General features: G+C 41.5%; 3 protein-coding genes across 4 annotated transcripts; 2 read left to right on the top strand and 1 right to left on the bottom strand.

The window, feature by feature from the left end:
* Positions 302–6,365, bottom strand: LOC8077922 (protein BONZAI 3). The gene is made up of 16 exons (XM_021446770.1): positions 6,044–6,365; positions 4,903–4,950; positions 4,328–4,473; positions 4,199–4,247; positions 3,707–3,763; positions 3,386–3,556; positions 3,164–3,298; positions 2,997–3,058; positions 2,827–2,914; positions 2,628–2,739; positions 2,468–2,544; positions 2,267–2,401; positions 1,779–1,943; positions 1,588–1,701; positions 885–981; positions 302–766 (listed from the first exon to the last, which is right to left on the bottom strand). The coding sequence occupies exons 1-16, from the start codon at positions 6,200–6,202 to the stop codon at positions 624–626; spliced, it is 1,758 nt and encodes a 585-aa protein (XP_021302445.1). The 5' UTR covers positions 6,203–6,365; the 3' UTR covers positions 302–623.
* Positions 8,039–14,710, top strand: LOC8077921 (vesicle-associated protein 2-2). Of its 2 annotated transcripts, none has more exons than XM_021448412.1 (8): positions 8,039–8,289; positions 11,402–11,472; positions 11,696–11,777; positions 11,971–12,086; positions 12,176–12,679; positions 12,855–12,920; positions 13,028–13,105; positions 14,167–14,710. In XM_021448412.1, exons 1-8 carry the CDS (start codon positions 8,235–8,237, stop codon positions 14,281–14,283), a joined length of 1,089 nt encoding a protein of 362 aa, XP_021304087.1. In that variant the 5' UTR covers positions 8,039–8,234; the 3' UTR covers positions 14,284–14,710. The 2 variants fall into 2 exon arrangements, with proteins under 2 accessions (XP_021304087.1, XP_021304088.1); XM_021448413.1 differs by having other exon boundaries at positions 8,040–8,289; positions 12,858–12,920.
* On the top strand, positions 15,184–16,752 carry LOC8055823 (brain acid soluble protein 1). Its single transcript, XM_002440947.2, has 2 exons — positions 15,184–16,189; positions 16,302–16,752. The coding sequence occupies exons 1-2, from the start codon at positions 15,289–15,291 to the stop codon at positions 16,484–16,486; spliced, it is 1,086 nt and encodes a 361-aa protein (XP_002440992.1). The 5' UTR covers positions 15,184–15,288; the 3' UTR covers positions 16,487–16,752.

The raw sequence follows: 20,773 nt of genomic DNA, 5'->3' as shown, positions 1-20,773 counted from the left end.
TGACAAATATTAGTAATATCGTCTTAAGAACGGACGGCTCATTTCAGTCGGCGCACAAAGAAGGCGACGCGGGACGCGCGCAACAAGGTGCCGCCCTCCAGCGAATTCGAGTTGTTCGAGAGGACCCCCAAAAAATAAAAATAAAAAGGAAGAGACAGAGATGCCAGTGAGAGCGCGGTAATCGTGAGCACCCCCACGAGCTCTAGGCTGGCTTCCAGGCCAGCACCACATGCCTCGCCCGAAGCCAGCCGCTGGACGCCTGGACCATCATGGAGCGGAGGCTTTGCCTGCGGTCAACTCATAACCACCACCAACGTTCAATATACTGTACTTAATATGGAAGCAGGGGATAATAATCACGTTTCACGAACAACCTGAATGCTTGACAGAATGTGCAGCGCGAATTTACTTCGTCCCGCTTAACCCAGAGGAAAGCAGTGTCTACTTGTGCTGGATCTAGATTCTACGGCCTTGGATATGCACCAACTGCGGCCAGGATAAAAAAGCTAACCAGAGAGGCTATATGAACAAAGAGTACTACGCTACCATGGGACGCTAGCGGAATCCACAGTTGGAGGCAAAAAGGGACCAGCTCGTTCCGAGCGCGGCACATTTTCTTTTGGTCACTGCTGAGGAGGGTAAACGGGCGCTGAAGCAAGCCCCGCCCCCTGCTGCTGCTGTGGCTTGATCCCGCGAGTGCGCATGTAGTGCAGGAACTGACCGGGGAGTTCCTCCAGAAGAGATTGCACGACGGAGATCTCCCCACCTGTGCAACAAGGGCAGGGAATCGTCAGCGATCGAGATCGTATTGGAGATGGTAACAGTCCTGTTCTATAAGTGTCACAGCTGGGGCTGGCGTGATGCGGACTGCTGCTGCTGCTCACCTTGGACTTCCCTCATGGGGACAAACTGGACGATGTCGCGTGTCGCGATCCTGCCAGTAGAGCTTTCCAGTCGCTTACCGTTGTCCGCGTCCAAGATCTGTCATGCACGATTGTTAAGTGGAGCAGGAAAAGAAGATCGTCATGGAACAACGTTGCAATCTAAGAGGCCTTTTGTTTAAGTTTCAGACAAAGAATAAAGTACATCATCATAACATAAGTGGACAAACTTTCTGGCAGATGCAAGTGACAGCATGCCTGCAGATTCATCGAATGCAGAAGTAGTAGAGGTACAATTAAAAAAAAAGTGCAAAGCTATGCTGCGATGAACTGCCAGACTAAACTATCAAGTGCTCAGATGGACAGGTACGACATGCAACAGCTCAGCTTCGTTTAGCAAACATGGTGAGGTGTCAAATCCTTTGTGTATGGAAGGAATTCGCTTACAGCATAGTGAAAATGCGCATACAGTTCATTTGGGTAAGAGCTGGCAGGTAAATATTCAGACTACTTTCTACTCCCTCCGTTTAAAATTATAGGAGTTTTGCCTTTTCTAGATATATTGTTTTTACTATGTATCTAAACATAGTGTATATCTAAGTGCATAGCAAAAGCTAGTATGTATCTAAAAAAGCCAAACCCGTCTTATAATTTGGAATGGAGGGAGTATTTCTCAAGAGAGGGATTTCTGAGGTCAGCTCTTTACCTCCATTTGTTTGAAATCAGCATTTCCAACGCCGACGATGAGAATCGACAATGGCAGGTCAGATGCCCTTACAATACAATCTTTTGTTTCTTGGATGTCAGTGAGAACTCCATCCTGCAAAAAGGGTCAGATAAATGACATTTTGAACCAACAAAGGTTATGTGCAGAAATTTGAGTATTTGACTGCGTACCGTGATAATGAGAAGGACAAAATATTTATTGTTTGAATATTGAAGGGACTGGCTTGCAATTTCTGCAGCTTTGTTGATCACGGGCCCGAACATAGTCGGCCCAGCAAGGGAAACACTGTAAAGAGAAGAGGTGTATGCTGACATAATGCCTTCAACTCCAACCACCTGTGTTCATAAATAAAACCTTAACATCAATGATGATCTGGAAATTTAGACACCATCATTAGGAGAATAAATAAAGATAGCATCAATATAAGCAATGTGAATGCTGCTAGTAATATAGTTCATATGTTGCCCAGTTTGTTTGCATATTCAGCAAAATTGCAAGGGCCACACATGATTTGGCAATTCCATAACTGCACCTAGCATACTATATCCAAATCTACAAACTGTATTATGATTATATGGTTGTGAAGGTAGAGAACAGAATATAACACAGAAATATGTTCAGCGTGGTCAAAAGATATCTCAGCAGACATGAAGCTCACCTCACAGTCATTAGTAGCTGTATTCAAGTTAAAACAATGTGATATGTGACCTTGTGCCCTTGCTCCAAAACCCCATGCAGGAAATCGCCTATCAGTGTCATAAAACTGCAGAACTTCGCCAACCCCGAGTATTGCCTGGTTTGGAATCCAATTAGCAGGCTAACGTTGCGAAAACAAAATCATCAAAAGACAGATCCTAACCTGTTGATATGAATTAGGTCTGCCAGAAGGGTCAATGTAGTGCAAAGACTGGGGTACACGGGGGTCTCCATTCGAAGCTGAAAAGACAGAAAAATCAGTCACATATTTTTAAATATATAGACAGAGTTACAGATATTATAACATCGGCTGACAAGCTAACCAGTAAAATCTACAGCCACCATGAAATTGAGCTCAAATCCACTGGAAATATAGTCTAAGAAAGTATGCTGGACTGTTTCCTGCAACTTGTCCACAAACAATTGCCCTTTCATCTGACACCAGTTTAGACATATGAAGAGAAGTTAGCTGAAGTGACTCTTTTCTTCAGTATATCCCATCATATACAAAAAAATTCAAACCTTTCTTTGTCCCTTGTGGCTGTAAAAATTTGCTCCAGACTTTGAGGTATATAGACTTTCAAGCTGAGTAATAGTTGTCTGGAAGGCCCTGTCATAAGACAACCAAGGGCAAAACTCATCTTAGAATGGACAGCAAAAGATAAGAAATAATTCAATAGTCATTTACATACCCTATCAGTACATGGTCTCCACTGGAATTGAAATCAAAACACTCAACTAGCAGTGGGTTATCCTGAAATATAGCACAAGAAAAGGGAAATCACAAGGTCAGCAATAAATTATGCATGTGCTAAGATATGCCAACAGAAATACCATCATATCTGTAAAATTTACTTGCCTTGCTTCCATACTGCTGTGATGTTAAAGTGATTGGCCTCCAAACAGGGTTCAAGTTGTCAGGTACCACTTCCGTTTTGCAGATAGGAATGGGACCAGCAGTCTCTACCAGTTTAGATATTCTTAAGAAGGGATCCTGTGTAATTAATATCAATTAACACATGAAAATTATAATTATCAGCTTATAACATTACTCTAGCAAAGGAAGTTTATTTATCCATACACTTTTGGAGAACACATCTTTGTTTTCCAAGTTTAAGCAACGCAGAGTCATCTCAACTGCCATTCTAGAGGAGTCACTTTCTTCAGCGTGTACTGTGATTGTTCCATGAAGACCATGTCCACAATCACTCCGAAGATTCAATGTGAGGCTATGGTTAAATTTTGTTACAATCTGTGAAGGAAAATAAAACAAATCAGGCAATGCATTCTTCCTTCACTACTAAATTTGCAAATATTTAGATAAGTTTGTGTAATACAGAAAATGCCAAAACAAATTATTCCCGGTATTTGCAATCATCAATCTAATCGATGTTGTAACAACCTCTGATAAGTTGCAGCATGCTTCCCCCAGAAAATCTTGCTGAGACAAATTCAACATCTGCATAGATCAACAAATGCATATTTTGTAAGTTGTATAGAAAATTAGTGACTATTAAATCAAAGCAAATCTATAGTTCTGATACGAGCCTGGAATCATTTCCCATTGTTACATGAATTTTTTTTTCAAAAATTAGTGCATACAAGTGAGGTAAAATGGAACTTTTATTCTAAACTATTTTGTATTTGCTATTTTAAAATTGCAAGAATTGTTCTGCCAGCTAGTCACCCATCTCCTTTGAAGCAAATCTTTACTGTACGTGTGCAATACATAGAATAAATGATTAAAAGATATACATTGGCAAATGTAGCCATACACAGAATACTGTAATCAAATAAGAAAGGATTGTTGGCTGATTGAAACCAATATCTCATCATCAAGTAATGAATTTGAGAAGAGGCACAGAAAAATGAATTAAGGGTACAATATTAATACCTTCACTGGAGTGTTGTGGTACTTTGTGTCAACATCATATATCCTGAATCTACCATGAGTTGAAAAACAGTAGCAGTTAGTAGGAGTTTTCTGCAAGTAATATCTACATTTCCATCATAAGATACTTACATGAATGGTTGCACAATCTCAAATTGGTAAGACATTGTAACCTTTGTGATCCATGAGGGCTCCAGTGAATTTAAAATCACTTCAGTACGGCCAATCTCCTCTAGCTTTCCTTTTATGTTAGTGTAGACCACTAGCATAGGATCACTCTAGAGCAAACATACAATATATCACCTTTGGAAGAAAAAAAGTAGAGATGCAAAGTAACCCAAGCAAACTTAAGCAATCCGTGTCCAGTTTCAGTAATTACACACTGTGATATATTAATCTTATGTGAGTAAGGCGTAAGATAAGTGAAGGTTGTTGGTAAAATACAGGCATACCAATATGAAATTAATATTACAAGGACCATTTTAAACAGTATTAACTTATAGTCTGCTCATTTTTCACAGCACAACCAATCATTTGTAGTTAAGAATATTCAACAACACAAAAGTCAGAGACAACCATTCCAAGGCTTGATGTAACTTTTTTTTTGAAGTAATGCCATTATGCCTCTGGAGAACAGGGTAAGTACTACTAGTACCACGATCGAAATATTAATTAAGATTAAAGTACTTGAGAATGCTAGGTTTCACCTTTGAAAAGGCATCTAAATTCCGCAATTTCGATGCTGAAAATGATAGCTGCAATTAGAGGAATAAAATAACATATCAGATTGACATCCACAGCTAACTCAGGAAAATGTAAGTAAGCTGTGCCATGTAGGCCTAACTGGTGACACAGAATCATAGGTTAGTACACCATCTTTCTAATAAGGCAATTAAGGTCACTAAGAAACACTTAAATCAAACCACCTCACAAATCATAAATAGCTGTAAGTTATTGTATCCAAATATCATGGACCTGTAAGTTATTGTATCCAAATATCTTGGACAAGCTGGGATGTGGTAACAAGACTTGCATGATGAATGTAGAATCAAGAAAGGGGGTACTGCATGAGACCAGATATCTTCATGTGAGTGGCAAATAGCAGAGTAAATTGTTTGGGACGTTTTAGATTGTTTATAAGAGAAAAAGAAACCATAACAAAATAAAAATGATAGTGGTTGTGTGTGTCATAAAACAAAAGACCTTCTCCTTCCCCCACCCAGCTTCTCCAGCACCCACTCCACTTAAAATGTATTTGACCTCGCCTAATCCCCTTGCAGAAAAATGCCTCCAGTATGGAAGTTCACAAAATCGTTACACTTGTTTCAGACACAATGTGATGTTAATCAACGTGAGGAACCAAAATTGTAAACTTAATGTGCACTATCGCAGTTCATAATATAATCATATGCATTTTCTCAGTCCGCCTATCCATGCCAAGGTAGAGCTGGATCAACAGTACAGCGAGATCAATTTCTTCATATTTGGAGTCCAGGGCATTTCCTAGAACAAAGTTAGAACAAAATGGAGGCATACAAAACGCGTTGCCAGCGAGTCCGAGTGAGCAAGCCTACCAAAATGAGCACCGAAAAACCTGAATGGAGACACATTAACAAACCCCAAACACCTGAATGCGAAGCAACTAAGCAGTAGATTTCTAGATTTCTGAAATCATGAAACCACAGTTTGAGAGAGCACCCTGATTCCAAATCCCAAAATTAATTTCGAAACGAGGAGCAACCGCACACCACCAATTAAACAAAGCAACAAAATCCCAATCCCTCCCGAACCCAAAACCGCTATTCACCACACCCAAACCGCAATCCAACAGATCGCGCGCTTGTTTACCTCGATGGGCGTGTAGAGGCCGCGGAGGCCGCGCGTCTGGAAGAAATAGTCGACCGCGTCGTTCAGCCCGCCCTGCTGCGCAGACGCCGCTGTCACGCCGCCGCCGACGGCCTCCATGCCGCCGCGCACGTCGCCGTCCAAGGAGAAGCACCCTCCCATCCCGATCGATCGATCTCCTCCAACGTTTCCACTTACGAATAGATTTGAAGCAAATGCAAAGGCACCAAATCGATATTACAGTGAACTGAACAGCCAGGAGTACTTGAATTTGACCTGCAGCGTCGCGGATATTTATAGGTGAAAACCACCAGCAGAGTTCGCGTCGAGACGGATTTCTTCTTTTTTTTTTTTCCTTTTCGGCTTTTTCTGATCTGTGACTCGGGCCTTGTTTAGTTCCCAGAAAATTTTGCAAAATTTTTCATATTTTTTGTCACATCGAATCTTTAGACGCATGCATAGAGTATTAAATATAGACGAAAATAAAAACTAATTGCACAGTTTGGTTGAAATTGACGAAACGAATCTTTTGAGCCTAGTTAGTGTATGATTAGATAATATTTGTCAAATACAAATGAAAGTGTTACAATGTCGATTTTGCAAAAATTTTCCGAACTAAACAAGGCCTCGGTTGAAATTGAGCGTCGTACACGGTTTTATTCCTATACGCGTTACTATGGACGCGTTTGATTAGTTGCCAAAAGTTTAATTTGTTTAATTTAACTTTTCAGAAAGGGAAGAATTGCATTTTTGGGTGGGCTGGGGGTAGGAGCGGGCAGAGGGGATTATTTGGTAGGCTAGGATAGCCTTTAACCAAATCCAGTGAAAAAAAAACACACGTGTTTAGATACCTACGTGATCCTTAGAGCTGTCATAGTGTGCACTATTAAATTCTATATTTCGAATAATAAATCAAAGTAACGCGTGAACAATTGTGAACGGAGCGCGCGAGCGATTTCCTTTCGAGTCAGGATAGTTTCCAAGAGGTCTGACCTCTTTTTTTTTCCCTATGGAATCAGCTAGAGGATTGCAATCCTATAGAAAACTTCGTGGCCTTTTCCTGTCAATCAAAGGATATTATAGGAAAAATTTCTTAGGAAATGGAATCCTATAAAGTTCCTTTGTCGTTCCTTCGATGCAAGAGGGCCTTAAACGTATAAAAAACAAAAACTAATTACACAGTTTGGTTGCAAACTGCGAGACGAATCTTTTAAGTCTAATTAGCCTATAATTAGTCATAACTGCTACAATACCTACATGCACTAATGACAGATTAATTGGGCTTAATAAAATAGTCTCGCAGTTTCTAGACGAACTATGTAATTTGTTTTTTTATTAATATCTAAATACTTCTTTAAACATCTTATAAAACATCCAATGTAACATTCAAAAACTTTTCACTCACCACCTAAGGCCTTGTTTTTCACAAAAAACCAAAAAAATTTTAAGATTCTCTGTCACATCGAATCTTTAGACACATGTACGAAACATTAAATATAGAGAAAAATAAAAAGTAATTGCACAGTTTATCTGTAAATCGCGAGACGAATCTTTTAATCCTAGTTAGTCCATAATTAAATAATATTTGTCACAAACAAACGAAAGTGCTATAGTAGCAAAATCCAAAATCTTTTCATATCTAAACGACGCCTGAACAATACCTAAACAAGACCTTTCTATCGTACTGCAGCAGAACTAGTGATACGATCCAAAAGATGGGCCTTGTTTAGATGTGAAAAGTTTTTGGATTTCGTTACTCTAGCACTCTCGTTTGTTTATGATAAATATTGTCCAATCATAGACTAACTAGGATCAAAAGATTCATCTCATAATTTATAGATAAACTTTGTAATTGTTTTTATTTTCATCTATATTTAATGCTTCATGTATATACCGAAAGATTCGATGTGACGAAAAATCTTAAAAACTTTTTGATTTTTAGTGTGAAGCCCCAGGCAACAGAAAACTGCATTTTGGCGGTCGCCGAAGGCCCGAAACAGTCGGGCGTCTCGGGGAGGCTGACGGGGACTCGTGGAGTTGTGGGAGGCGGCGGAGTGGCATCCCCCGTCCGCGCCCAGTCTGTGTCTTTCTCCACCGGTCCAGCCTTTTCTCCGCTCCGCACGCAGAGCAGCTGCTTCCATCTCTCTGCGTCCGTCCTCTCTACCCTCTAGCCAGCGCGGCCGGGGAGGTGGCGATGGGCAGCGAGGACGCGCTCGTCGAGATCCACCCCGGCGAGCTCCGCTTCCTCGGTACGTGCCCCTCTTCTCGTTCCCTGACCCCTCCCCCTCCTCTTCAGCCCAATGAAGGCTCGAGTTCAGTGAGTGATTCAGTCGCCACGATCCATCCCTGACCTGGCGGGTTTATTTGCCTGATGCATTGGCCTCTGATCGTGGGCGGGGTCTGTGATTATCCGCTGGCGCTTAAGTTTCCGGTTGATTTCTCATGATGCTGCAATCAATGCTTGGGTCGGATTGGGTTTTTGACGGGGCGGGTGGGTCAGCGTGTTTGCGTAAGGGTTTAACTATCCATGCTTCGATTTCGATTTGCACCTTAGAATGTACGACAGTCAAGATAATCTTATTATTATTTGCGATTGCGTGAGGAGGTTTGTGCAACAAATTTAAGGACCAGACCGACCGTGGCATAGCACTTTCATAACATGATTTGCACTTTCAGTCGGATCAATCTGTTCTCCGGTCAACAAGTGTGCTAGTGCTAATAGGTGGTTTAGTGGTTGGGGTGTCAATAAGTATTAGTTCCCGTGCTGTCGTTGTGTCAATGGTTCTAAAGTTTGGCGTGTAGGAATGTGACATATCTGTATATGCACATTTGTTGCAGCAGTGATATTCTAGATTCCCTGATTCTTTGCTTGCCACTTGTGATGAAAACATGGTATGTCACAGATAGCGCAGAGTGTGTGTTATATGCATAAGGATGCAGAGAGAGGTGTTAGGTGAAACGCCGCCAGTTTGTTTTAAGTGACAAAGGAGATTGAGCGAGCTAACAGACAACCTTTATCATGTAACTTTGGTCCAGATACCTTTGTAAAATAGTGCAGATCTGAGTTTGTTTCTGTAATTGTACTGTACAGAAGCAGGTTGTGCCTGTGATTGTGTGAGGTTGCGCAAGGCACCTATGAGTCAGTGATCATGCATTTGACAAACAAAATCCTACAGTTTTATCCAGTGTGAACTAATTACCTTGTGTTGAGAGTGGATTAAAAGGGATCATGCTGGTAAGGTGTTCCATTCATGGTTGGTAACAGACTACAAATCTGCCTTTCAAAGGTTGGAGGAATCATAGAATCCATATTTCTCCATTAGTTGTTGGAACAGTATGTTTTATCTGCCATTTTGGAGGTTTGAACTAGAATATAGTTTGCATTGTTTGTACCATGCAAATGAGACAACTTTTTAACTTGAAATTTTGTTTGGGAGTTTGTACATTTACTTGTGTGTAACATAGGAGTTACTGATTGTTCATGATCCATTTAAGCATGTTCTAACCCAATCCCCAGAACACATACAAAATTTAGAGACTTACTGGGCATTTACATTTTGTAACATGGTACCTATGTTGGACTTACTAGTCTTTTTTTTTCTATACATGAATTTGTATAGCTGTAGTTAAAAGGATGGAGCCATGCTTGTGGTTTAGTGCTGGTGTTTGGATGTGATATTGGAATAGGTCGTTCTTTTATTGCAAGTAATTTTGTATTTTAATGGGCAGGCATGTGCTGCTTGTCACATATGTTCATTTGATAAGTAGGTTAATCTGATGTAAATTCACCAGTTTCTTGTGTTTGGGAACAATAATAGCAGAACATTCTGTTAGGTGTGTTGAAAGAGGCTAGTAGGGACTCTACTAGGCTTCTGTATTCAATCACACTGTACTTAATTGTAGGCTAATTGGGACCAATGGTAGTAATGGAGCAAACTTGTTTATTTTCTCCTTTGTCCCAGATGGTTTGTATTATTCATTGTGTATTGATCATGCAAGATAATAATATTCTGTGTTAATTGATTTATGCATTCACGGTTAAGAAATTGATTAACTTTATTTTTAGTGGAAGTGGAATGATTCTTTTGGTGTTCATATCTGTAGAGAATTCTAGACTCTAGATCTCTGGTTCCCAAACAATCCTTTATGCTTATGATTCAAGGGTGAGAGCTGGAACCTACTTGGACTTCCTGTCTCACCACTCAAAGGTGGACAGGTAGTTAGAACAAGGAGCTAAAGGCTGATGGTAGTTTTGTATGGGAATACACTTGGATGAGCTTAGTCAAAGAAAGAAAAAGTTTCATATGCGTTGTGAAGCTGAACAGGAAATGTTGGGGTTCTTATGACCCAAATTGAGAAATAGAATAATTGGAATCTGTTTAAACTGGAGATCGAGATTCTAGAGTAAAAATTTTTGGTTATGTGCTGTGGCAACATACTGAGTTGCCGAAAGTGAATTGACAATGAAACTGTTAGATGACTAATCTGGTTGGGTCATCGGCCATGTGCCAGCCATAGGCTCATACTGCATATATAGATTGGTTTTTACTAATAGGCATAACTGCATAGGCAAGGATCTCCCTGATGGTGCCATTTCTATAAACAAAAACCCTAGAGCATCCTTGCCTATACAATCATGTACTCTGTACTCTTATAAACAATCTACTATTGCCGTGTATTATCCTTGCTTACAGAAACAGGAGTGAAAGAGTTGGTTATTGGTTACAGTGAAACTGTTATTTCCGGCTATGGTTGCATATGTTGAACAGTTTTGCTATTGTGTACTGGTATCTGCAGTGATATTATTAGTACGGCCTTTTCATTGTTTAGGTTGAAAATTGTCACAATGATCAACTGTCACAGTAAAACTGTACTTTAACCTGGTTGGTTGGTTTTGCCATTTTGTATTATCTGAAGCTACTCATAATCTAAATACTGTCAAATAATTTTGGTCCGCTCTTGACAAATCATGCTGATTTACTCTTATCCCCTATGAAGCAAATTATTTGATCAAAGAATATCATATGTGTTTCGATAAGATTTGAATATGCCAAAATCAGTATCTTAGATTGGTAAATTTAATGAAGCTGTACTGAGCATAGTAAGTCATAAGCTCCAGTTTTCATGACTGTTTAGTAATTTTCTGTTAACATGCTATTCTTTCCTTTTTTGTGAATAACATGCTATTCTTCAGAGGTTTGTGAATGTTAGGATATCATATAGTCTATCGTCATAATTTTCTATTGTTATTGATTCTACCATCTGTAGGTTAGTGAATGTTAGTCTAAGATCGTAATTTCATATTTTTATTTATTCTACCACCTGTAAATGAATATTTATCTGACTTTCACTTGTTATCAGTTGAGGTGAAGAAGAAGAGTTCATGTTGTATCCGTCTTGTTAATAAGTCAGATCAATATGTAGCATTCAAGGTTGGTCTCCAATCTTATGTTTTATATTATTGTTATTTTGTGCTATGGAGTTAAGATTTTTCTCATATTGTTGCTGTAGGGTAATGTTTGATCAATGATCATTGATGCATACTACGCTATCTATTTTTTCTTTGGATGAAACAATTTAAGGCCTAATGTTTTCATACATTCGCATTTATACCAATTTCTGTTCCGGTGACTTGGATATTTGAATATGTAACAGGTTAAAACAACTTCTCCAAAAAAATATTGTGTTCGACCAAATATAGGCGTTATTCTTCCATTGGCATCACGTGATTTTACAGGTAAACGTTGTCTTTACTGGCTACTGGTGAAATTGGTGCTTTGGTATACTCAGAATTCATAGCAGTAGAGTATTGTGCAAGCTAGATGGCATTGTTTCCTAGATGCCATGGTGGATTTTGTTTTTCTTCAGAGTGCAATTTACTTTGTTTTTTTTGTCATATTATTTAATGTTGTTGTTTAAATAAAATGTAGTTACTATGCAAGCGCTAAAGAATGCTCCACTTGATTTGCAAACAAAAGACAAGTTTCTTGTGCAGACCACAGTTGTTCCGTTTGGTACAGCTGATGAGGGCATTGTTCCTGCTTTTGTAAGTATATGCAGCAAGTTATGCTTAGCTTATGTGATGTTTCTTTGCATCTTTGTCTCTATTTTACTTTGACTCAATCTTCATTGTAGTTCTCCAAAGAAACTGGTCAATATATTGAGGAGAAGAAGTTGAAAGTTGTCACTGTCAGCATAACAGAGCCTCAAGTACAGCAGCTCATCAATGGAGTTCCCCATGCCAAGGAAACAGCTGGGGTTCTTGTGACAGAGCAGACACTAGATAATGTGAATGAAGCACCTAATGTGGCGAATGAAGTTCCTAATTCTCTGAAAGCAAGCTTTCCCTCTTTAAGTGAAACTGCTGCTTTCAATGAAAATTCCTCACCTGTAAACGAATGCCCTACTATCCTGCAAGATTTTCTAGTCCCACCCAAACAAACTTCATTTACTTTGTTGGAATTTGCTTCCAATTTGCAAGAAACCTCTGTTGCCTCTATAGAAACTCACTTTTCTTCAACAGAAGCAAGTGTAGATCTGAAAGAATCTCCACCACCAGAATATACTCCTGCTCCAAGTGAAGTTCCATCGTTAAGTGATAAAGAATCTACCAGTGCTGATAATGTTCATATACCTCAGGTAATCTTATTTTCCAAGTATTGTTCATGTTCTGCTACATCTGTTTAGCTTATTAACAATCCATTACTATATTTTGTCAGTTTGTCTTGGTGATGAATATTAAATACAGGCACTTGGTTACCAATCATCACTTCTTAACTTCTGACGTGTTTAATTCTATTTATTACCCCTTTAGCAGGTAACCAAAGATGTTCAAAATTTACCGATGAAACTTAACAACCTTGAAGTAAAACTTGAAGAGGTAAGAAATATATAGTGCCAAATATTTGTGTTTGATTGTTGAATTTTGAATATCTTAAGAGGGCCCTTTTCTGAAATGCTACATTGTTGCATCATCCTCTTTTGTAGGCTAAAACTTTGATTGTAAAATTGAGGGAAGCAAACAGAGCTACCATCCAAGAGCGGGATAAATTGCGGAAAGAGATGGTAAAATTTTATTGTATTGATAAAGACCATCAAGATCAATAGGCTTCATAAGTTGATAAAAGGAGAGAGCAGCTTAAGGAGAGAAGTAGCACGCACTGGAGTGGGAGAATCCATCGAGTAATGAAGATGTTAACTTATAGTACAAGCAAGAGAACTCTTAAAAATAAACCATTTTGCAGTAACTTTCTTCTGTGCCCATTTTCATGATAACTGAAGCTGTTAAACGACAAATATAAGCTTTCCATACACATATGTTTGAATTTGGCTAAGGGCTGCCATGCTTTTCGTCCCTATGCCCATTTGAAGCTATGTGACAGTCAACTGGGGGCAGCATTCTGTCATAGATCTACAAGATATGTAGCAAGTCTCACTAGTCTTCCAGCTTGCCATATCTGAGAGCTGACTTACCATGCTGGGACGTTGTTCTGTTTGTTCTTAGCCGACTTATGGTGTTCTAATAACTTCTTAACAACCAAACCTGTAGTTCCATTTCTCTCATCTAATCACTTGGAACTGTGGCCCCAATTTACAATCCCAAATAAGGGCTACTCTTGGCATGTGCAAGTTGTTCTATGTATTGAATGGTGAAGGGTAGCACCTGACCAGACTAATAGGCTCTCAACTGCAGGTTTTTTTTTCTTGCATTAGGCTAAATATTTCTTTAATTTTCTAATTTACAACTTTAAACACTTTGGTCCCAAGTATCCTTATTATTGAATTCCAAACTGTGTCCTGTTTAATAAAGAACTAAAGAAGCATCCTTAACTATGTATGCTTTTGGAGTATCTCCATATCAATGTTCACAACCATGAGTCTGAACTCTGAAGTGCATATTGCTTTATGATCTCCAGTTACTTATAGGGGTGGATCCATAAAAATGTTAGGAGGGGATCCCCTCATCTTCCTACAGCTGCTGGGAGTCCACCCCTGGTTGCTTCCTGTATATTGTTTGACAACTCGAGTCAGTAGCTTGCTACAATAGCTTTTCACTTGTAAGCAGTTTTCTTTGCAAGTGTACTGTTTCCTGCGTTCATCTCTAACGGATTGCACCTCTTAAATAGGTGTTATTGAAAAGGGCGGGCGCTGCACGGAGTCAGTCCAGCACCGGTTTCCCCCTGCTTTTCGTCATCTACATGGCAGTTGTTGGCATTTCGCTCGGTTACCTTCTGCACCTATGAGGACTGTGAATTTGAAATGAAGCACCTGGGCCGTTGCTGATCTCTCTTGGAGCCGCTGAGTCCCTGAACCTGGGTTACTTTGTCAGAGTGAAACTACTGTTACGTCACGATCGTCACATTAGTCAGATGAACCTGCATACATCTTAGGACTTACGGTGATAATTACTGTAGTGTATATAAATAGAGCAGCGCAATTTTTACTTGCTATATAGAGCTGTAGAGTGGTTTGTCTGAGCAAGAAGCCGACACGAGAGATAAGAGTTGGAATCATTCGAGACTCCTGGAAAGCCACCAGGAGATCATATCCTTGATCCTTCATGTTCTCCTTGCATGGTTCCCCTTGTTCTTGTCACAATACGAACAGAAACTATGAAGAGTACAGTTTATGGACCTTGTCAACTAGGTCGTTATTAAGATTATAAAATCTTCCCTGTGATGCTACTATGGCAGTACAGATTGGCATTGTATAAATATGTACCTCCAAAATCGGCTGGCCTGTCGCCGGCCGATGAAGTTGACGGGTGACTAATGAAGCCCGCCAAACGACGAGTTAGTGGCTGGCAAAACAAACTGCATTCCGGCGGCCGGCTCGCCGGCAGACGACGGAGCATCTGAGGGAGAAAACTGGGCGGCACGTCATGCAACGCAACGAAACGATGCGTTGGCAACCAACAATATGCCCCTTGGTTGTGGTTGTGGTTGTGTTTGCCCACACTCGTCAGGTTGAGGTTGACTTTTCCACGCCGTGTGAATGCGAGCCTGTAGTGCAGTCGCGTTGCACGCCGTGCGGGCACGTCGGCCGTCGGGTCGTGTCCTTCCGTTCCGTCCCTGTCCTTGTCCTATAAAAGCGGGCGTGCCACCGCGGCGTCTCTTTGCCTCCGATCCTTCAAGCACGCCCCGACGCGACGATCCCTCTCCTCCGTCCGTTCCTTCTACGTTCACCCACCGATCTCTCTTCCTCCCGGCGTCGGCGTCGGCGTCGGCCGTCGCCAGCGCCGGCCGGCCATGGGTTGCGGTGGCTCCAAGGAGGCCGTGGCCACCGGCAACACCACTACCAGCGCCGGCGGCGGCAAGCTCCTCCGGAGGAAGTCCTCCGTCGTCTCCACCGGCGCAAGCCATACCTCCTCCACGTCGTCGTCCGGCAACGACACAACCGGCGTCGCCGTCAACGACGTCGTGAAGGATGCGGAGGTAGCAGCCGGCGAGGTGACGTCCGCCGACGACGCCGAGAAGCCTGTCTCTGTCGACTCGAAGCAGGGAGACGCCATCGTGGTGATGTCCCTCGAGAAGCCCGCCGCCGCTGCCGTCGTCGTGGAGACCAAGAAAGAGGAGGAGGAGGTGGTGGTCCTTAATAAGGATGTCGTCGTCGCTGACGACGTCACTTCTGCTCCTGCCGCCGCCGCCGCCGCCGCTGCCGTCGTGGAGGTCAAGAAACAGGAGGAGGAGGAGGAGGAGGTGGTCTTCGTTAATAAGGATGTCGTCGTCGCTGACGACGTCGCTTCTTCTGCTCCTACTCCTGCCGCCGCCGCTGCTGCCGTCGTCGTGGAGGCCAAGAAAGAGGAGGCCGTGGTGGTCAGTAAGGACGTCGACGTCGGCGTCGCTTCTGCTCCTACTCCCGCCGACGGCATGGCGATCGAAGCCGCGGCGGCCGAGCCAGAGCCAGAACCAGAACCTGAACCTGAGCAGCAGGACAACACGGTGGTAGCGGTGGTGGAGGAGGATCTGCTTCCTGAATCCACCATGGCCGACGAGGCACCTGTGGAGGAGGAGGAGGGCACCAAGGAGTTAGCACCACTCAAACTCAAACTCAAAGACGACGGGGAGGAGGAGGAGAAGACGGTTGAGAGCAAAAACCTCGAAGAGGAGGAGCACAAGGCCACGTCGCCTGCTCCTACAAATGAGGATGGTGAGTACGATTTATTAACATATTACTCCTAATAATCTCATATATACAATCTGTTGATTTGATATTGTTAGCTCTAATTACATAGTGATGAAGCTGACGGTTAATTCTGCAGGGGAATCAGCTGGGCAGATGCAGAACACCACGGAACCCGTGGAGGCCAAACCGGCGGTCGATGAGCACAAGGCGGAGGAGGCGGCCGTCGTCCCAGCACCGCCGTCGGCGGAGGAGAAGACCACCACCGGCACCGACGAACAGACCGCTGCCACCGTCGTCGCGAGCGAAGTGGCCGCCAACTAATCAACACAGATTAGAAGGAGGCCGCGAAGATCTAGACGACGTGCGTGCAGCGCGCGCATCGATCATGCATGCATGCATATTGCTGAATTCGGGCGGGTTGTGTGTCTGTCACTCTGTCTGTCTGTGTTTATCGATCTGATGCATGATGATGCATGGAATGCGTTCGTTGTACGTGGGGTGGACTTGAATATTAATGTGCTCGATCGATCCAAACCATTCTCGCGAAGCCAAAGGCGCTGTCTATGGCGGCGTACAATACAAAGTAACCGTGCATCTGTGTTGTGGAGTAGTACCCTACATTCTTGTTGCGTCATCCGGGCTTGCCCAGCGTGGCCCTCGAGCATCTCTCCAATTTTAGCAAATGACTTCTCATCCATAATTTTTTTTAGTAAAATGAAAAAAACTCTCTCCAACAGTTTGACATCTTAATTTCACATCTTTTCTAACTTAGCATATCTTCCTGTCTAGCGCGCAAATATACACGGGGTCTTTCTCCTTATGCTTAGCGGGGGTCTTCGTTCGCTTAGCAGGGCTTTTCGTTCGCTTAGCGGGGCTCTCTGTTTCATTAGCGGGTTTTTTTGGTTTTTTGAAATAAAATTTACCAAACTGTTGGAGATGATATCTTTTTTTCCTCATATTATTTTGGAAGTTGGCAAACAACAAAATTTGGGAAACGAATTTTGCCAAACAGTTGGTAGATGCTCTAAGCGTTCACATTTGAGAGATTTACTTGTATGACCCTAAAAAATGCCTCATCCTTGTATAGCTCTTTTTTTGAACTTTCTTCTATGGTCTTTCCTCCGTTTCAGCACTTAACGGTGTTAAGTGGAGAGTAAAAAAACCATAATGCCCCTAACGTGAAAAAAAATCGTAAAGTTTGGTTTGTTTCTTGTATATTTTGAGTAATAGTAAACAAATAAATTAACAATTTGGACATTATAACAATACATATTTGAATCACAGTAAATATTTGGACAACATCACAGTACAATACAATATATGCAAAAAAAATTCATTTATACAAGAAACAAACTAAACTTTGCAATTTTTTTACGCTATGGATATTATGGTCTTTTTACCCTTCATGCTGAAGACGAATGGAAGACTATAGAAAGAATGAAAGTTTGTTTGAGGACCGAAGTTTAAAAAAACATACAAAGAAGATTTTTCTGAGGGACATACAAGTAAATCTATCTCCACATTTTCACTGCATTCCCTCGCGCCTCAGCGTCGTGATCGTGCCTTTGTGGATTGTTCCCTTACCCAGCGTCAACTTCCACATAAACTCGCGCATGGCGGCCCATAGATTGTTGATTGTTCTTGGGTCGACCCATCGGGCTATCTATGCTCACATGGGCCAGTCAAATCCCCCATGTTCTGGCATGGCGATCTCATATAATCTTTTCTGGGCTCCCTGATCTAATTTTGGACTGCCTCGCCTTCTCTCTCTTGCCAACTGCCTTCCTTACTGATAAATATATTACTATATATGCGTTGCCACATTTTTTCATGGAGTCAAACACTTTTAACTTTAATCAGACTAGTATAATGCCCGTGCTAACGCCACGGTTTTTTCTAGAGAATGCTATAGTAATTTTTTTAGAGTTTTAATTTTGGGTAACTATTTTTAAGTCTATATACATTTTATGAATCATCAGTATATAAAGACATCTTTATATTTTCTCTAACTTTTTAATCAAATATTAGATATCTTCAGAAATGTTGTCGTAGCACTCGTTTGCAGGACTCGCCAAAATTTCAGCCAAGAACTCCGTCCTTAGTGATCTTGATAGCTGTGAATGACAGATAATATTTTGTCAATATTTAATCGTTCATTGACGCAAATATAGTTGAAGACTGCATGTGCTTACACTAATTATCGGCGGCAATCTCATGTTGTTTCCTCTTGCTCTCTTCCTTTTCTTCTTCAGTCATCCTCACTCGACGATCACGCTGAAACTCACGTTGTCTCCTATTTATCTCCTCCCTTCGTTCATTGGTAATCTCAGCACGACGATTGCGACCTTGCGATGTTTGGGCCCGCCTCGACGAGACCTCATCTTTAACAAGAATTTTGACAAATTCGGATTAGATTACAAAATTAGAAAAAACATCCAATTATTAAAAAGCATACTTGTGACGTTGGTGATGTCGCTTAGCACATCGCGTGTATGTCTAGGTGTAGACATTGAAGTCTCCTGAATGAAGAAAAAGGAACTGCAAAAGGGCATTCATGAATTTTATCATTAGGCGTTGCATGATTAGTCAGAGACTCATACTATGACCTCATACACTTTTATTAGTTACTCACTACAGAAATATGCAACCATTTAGATGTATATGCATATAGGTTCAGAAATCACCCATCACCCATCTCAACCTATATCTAAAACTTACCATTTAGATCAGAATACTGCTACTCATTTGAGGTTGCCGTCAGGGACCTAATCAAGTCAAGAACAGCTAGTGACATGCAGCAGAGGCAACACCTAAGCACGGCGCATACTTGCACAGACACAAATAATGCACTTACAGACAAATAAAGGAGAAGAGGGGTCGGTCTGGGTACCCGACTAATGTACCTGGAAATGGGGATTGCTTGGTCGATGTGTACGCTAATAAACTCAAATTTGCTAATCACAGTCTCCCTACCGTCCAGTGTTACAGGAAAAAAAATTTCGCGCTTGAAGAACGCGCACCTGAGGGCGCTCCCCGACGCGGCGGAGAGGCTGGCGCTGTGCAAGGCCGACCTGCTCGACTACGACGCGCTGGGGTCGGCCGTTGCCGGCTGCCACGGCGTCTTCCACACTGCGTCGCCCGGATCCGATCCGGTACGTATACGTGTAACCTATAGTAGTACTTGAATACGGATATACTAAGGTCGATCTATGATCACGGTACATGTCACGTACCGTAACCAGGATGGCCTTTGGAGAAAAAACGTTTTCTCCTGTATGTACTCCAGTAGGGACCATATACAACACCTACTGGCTACTGCAGCTATTATTATTTATTATTAAAAAAAGATCAACCAAAATCTCAGCAAAAAGATTTATTACTACCATATACAACACCTACCGGCTACTGCAGCTATTTATTATTTATTATTAAAAAAAGATCAACGAAAATCTCAGCAAAAAGATTTATTACTCCAGTAGTAGAATATTTTTGCGACAGAAACTGTCTCCTGCATGCATGCATGCAAAATTCACTCCTCGAGCCAGATGCGTGTTTTGACCTAATTATGGTGGAGATTAGCGGGCTGAATTAGTGGGCTGCGATGAGTTTGTTGGGGCGTGAGTTTGTCTGGTCTAACGGCCCAAGAAGTTTTCAATTATAGTGGAGATATATAAAAAATATAATACATAAATTTTTTTTGCGAGCAAAATATAATACATAATTAGTAACATTAGATAAATTATTAAATTTGTTTTTATAGTAAACTTAAATTTAGAGATACAAATTTAAGAAAGTTTGTCCGACATGTAACACCATTTATTTTGGAATGGGAAGAGTATAAAATATGCAGTCGAGTTAAAGAAACGCCTCATTCCTTCATCGTGGAGTTGAAACATGCATGCAGCAGCATGCAGGAAACACTACTGCTTCCTCCGTTATTTTGGCTGCGCGTAGTTCGCATGGAGCATGCAGGGGAGGGTATCTGGTACGACGGATGGTCCGCACCATGTGCAGCTGACGCGTGGATCATAGGGACATACGGTATCTGATTTAGGCCTTGTTTAGGCCTTGTTTAGAGCATCTCCAACAACTCTCTAAAATTTACTTGCTATATATAGAGTTTTAGCAACTTGGTAAAATGTTTTGCAAGTGAAAAAAACATGTGTCTCCAACAACTCCCTATTCTATACTTGGTAAATCAAAAATAGGCCCACATAGGACTCGGCCTTGTTTAGCTCCAAAAAATTTTAGGAAATCGACACTGTAGCATTTTCGTTTGTATTTGACAAATATTGTCCAATCATAGACTAACTAGGCTTAAAAGATTTGTCTCGTCAATTCTGACCAAACTGTGCAATTAATTTTTATTTTTATCTATATTTAATATTTCATGTAATTGTCTAAAGATTCGATGTAATGGAAAATCTGAAAAATTTTGCAAATTTTTTTAGGAACTAAACAAGGCCCTACTCTGCTGCCACCGAATCAGAACCTGCCGGCCACCGAATCTGCTCCTTCTCACAGTAGCCGAATGCAGCAGCAGCAGCGCTTTCACCGATCGGTGACAGGACAGACCTGATCGAGTAGCACTTTCACCGAGCAGCAGCA

Source organism: Sorghum bicolor, chromosome 9 (assembly GCF_000003195.3).
Source record: "Sorghum bicolor cultivar BTx623 chromosome 9, Sorghum_bicolor_NCBIv3, whole genome shotgun sequence".
NCBI classification, from domain to species: domain Eukaryota; kingdom Viridiplantae; phylum Streptophyta; class Magnoliopsida; order Poales; family Poaceae; genus Sorghum; species Sorghum bicolor.
This window is presented reverse-complemented; position numbering and strand designations above follow the sequence as displayed.

Coding starts and splice junctions, on each gene's coding strand:
- LOC8055823 (XM_002440947.2), top strand. CDS start 15,289: ATGGGTTGCGGTGGCTCCAAGGAGGCCGTGGCCACCGGCAACACCACT. Junction 16,190..16,301: donor TGCTCCTACAAATGAGGATG/GTGAGTACGATT, acceptor TTAATTCTGCAG/GGGAATCAGCTGGGCAGATG.
- LOC8077921 (XM_021448412.1), top strand. CDS start 8,235: ATGGGCAGCGAGGACGCGCTCGTCGAGATCCACCCCGGCGAGCTCCGC. Junction 11,473..11,695: donor ATCAATATGTAGCATTCAAG/GTTGGTCTCCAA, acceptor AATATGTAACAG/GTTAAAACAACTTCTCCAAA. Junction 12,087..12,175: donor AGGGCATTGTTCCTGCTTTT/GTAAGTATATGC, acceptor TCTTCATTGTAG/TTCTCCAAAGAAACTGGTCA.
- LOC8077922 (XM_021446770.1), bottom strand. CDS start 6,202: ATGGGAGGGTGCTTCTCCTTGGACGGCGACGTGCGCGGCGGCATGGAG. Junction 4,951..6,043: donor GCCTCTACACGCCCATCGAG/GTAAACAAGCGC, acceptor CTCTAATTGCAG/CTATCATTTTCAGCATCGAA. Junction 1,944..2,266: donor CAGCTACTAATGACTGTGAG/GTGAGCTTCATG, acceptor TTATGAACACAG/GTGGTTGGAGTTGAAGGCAT.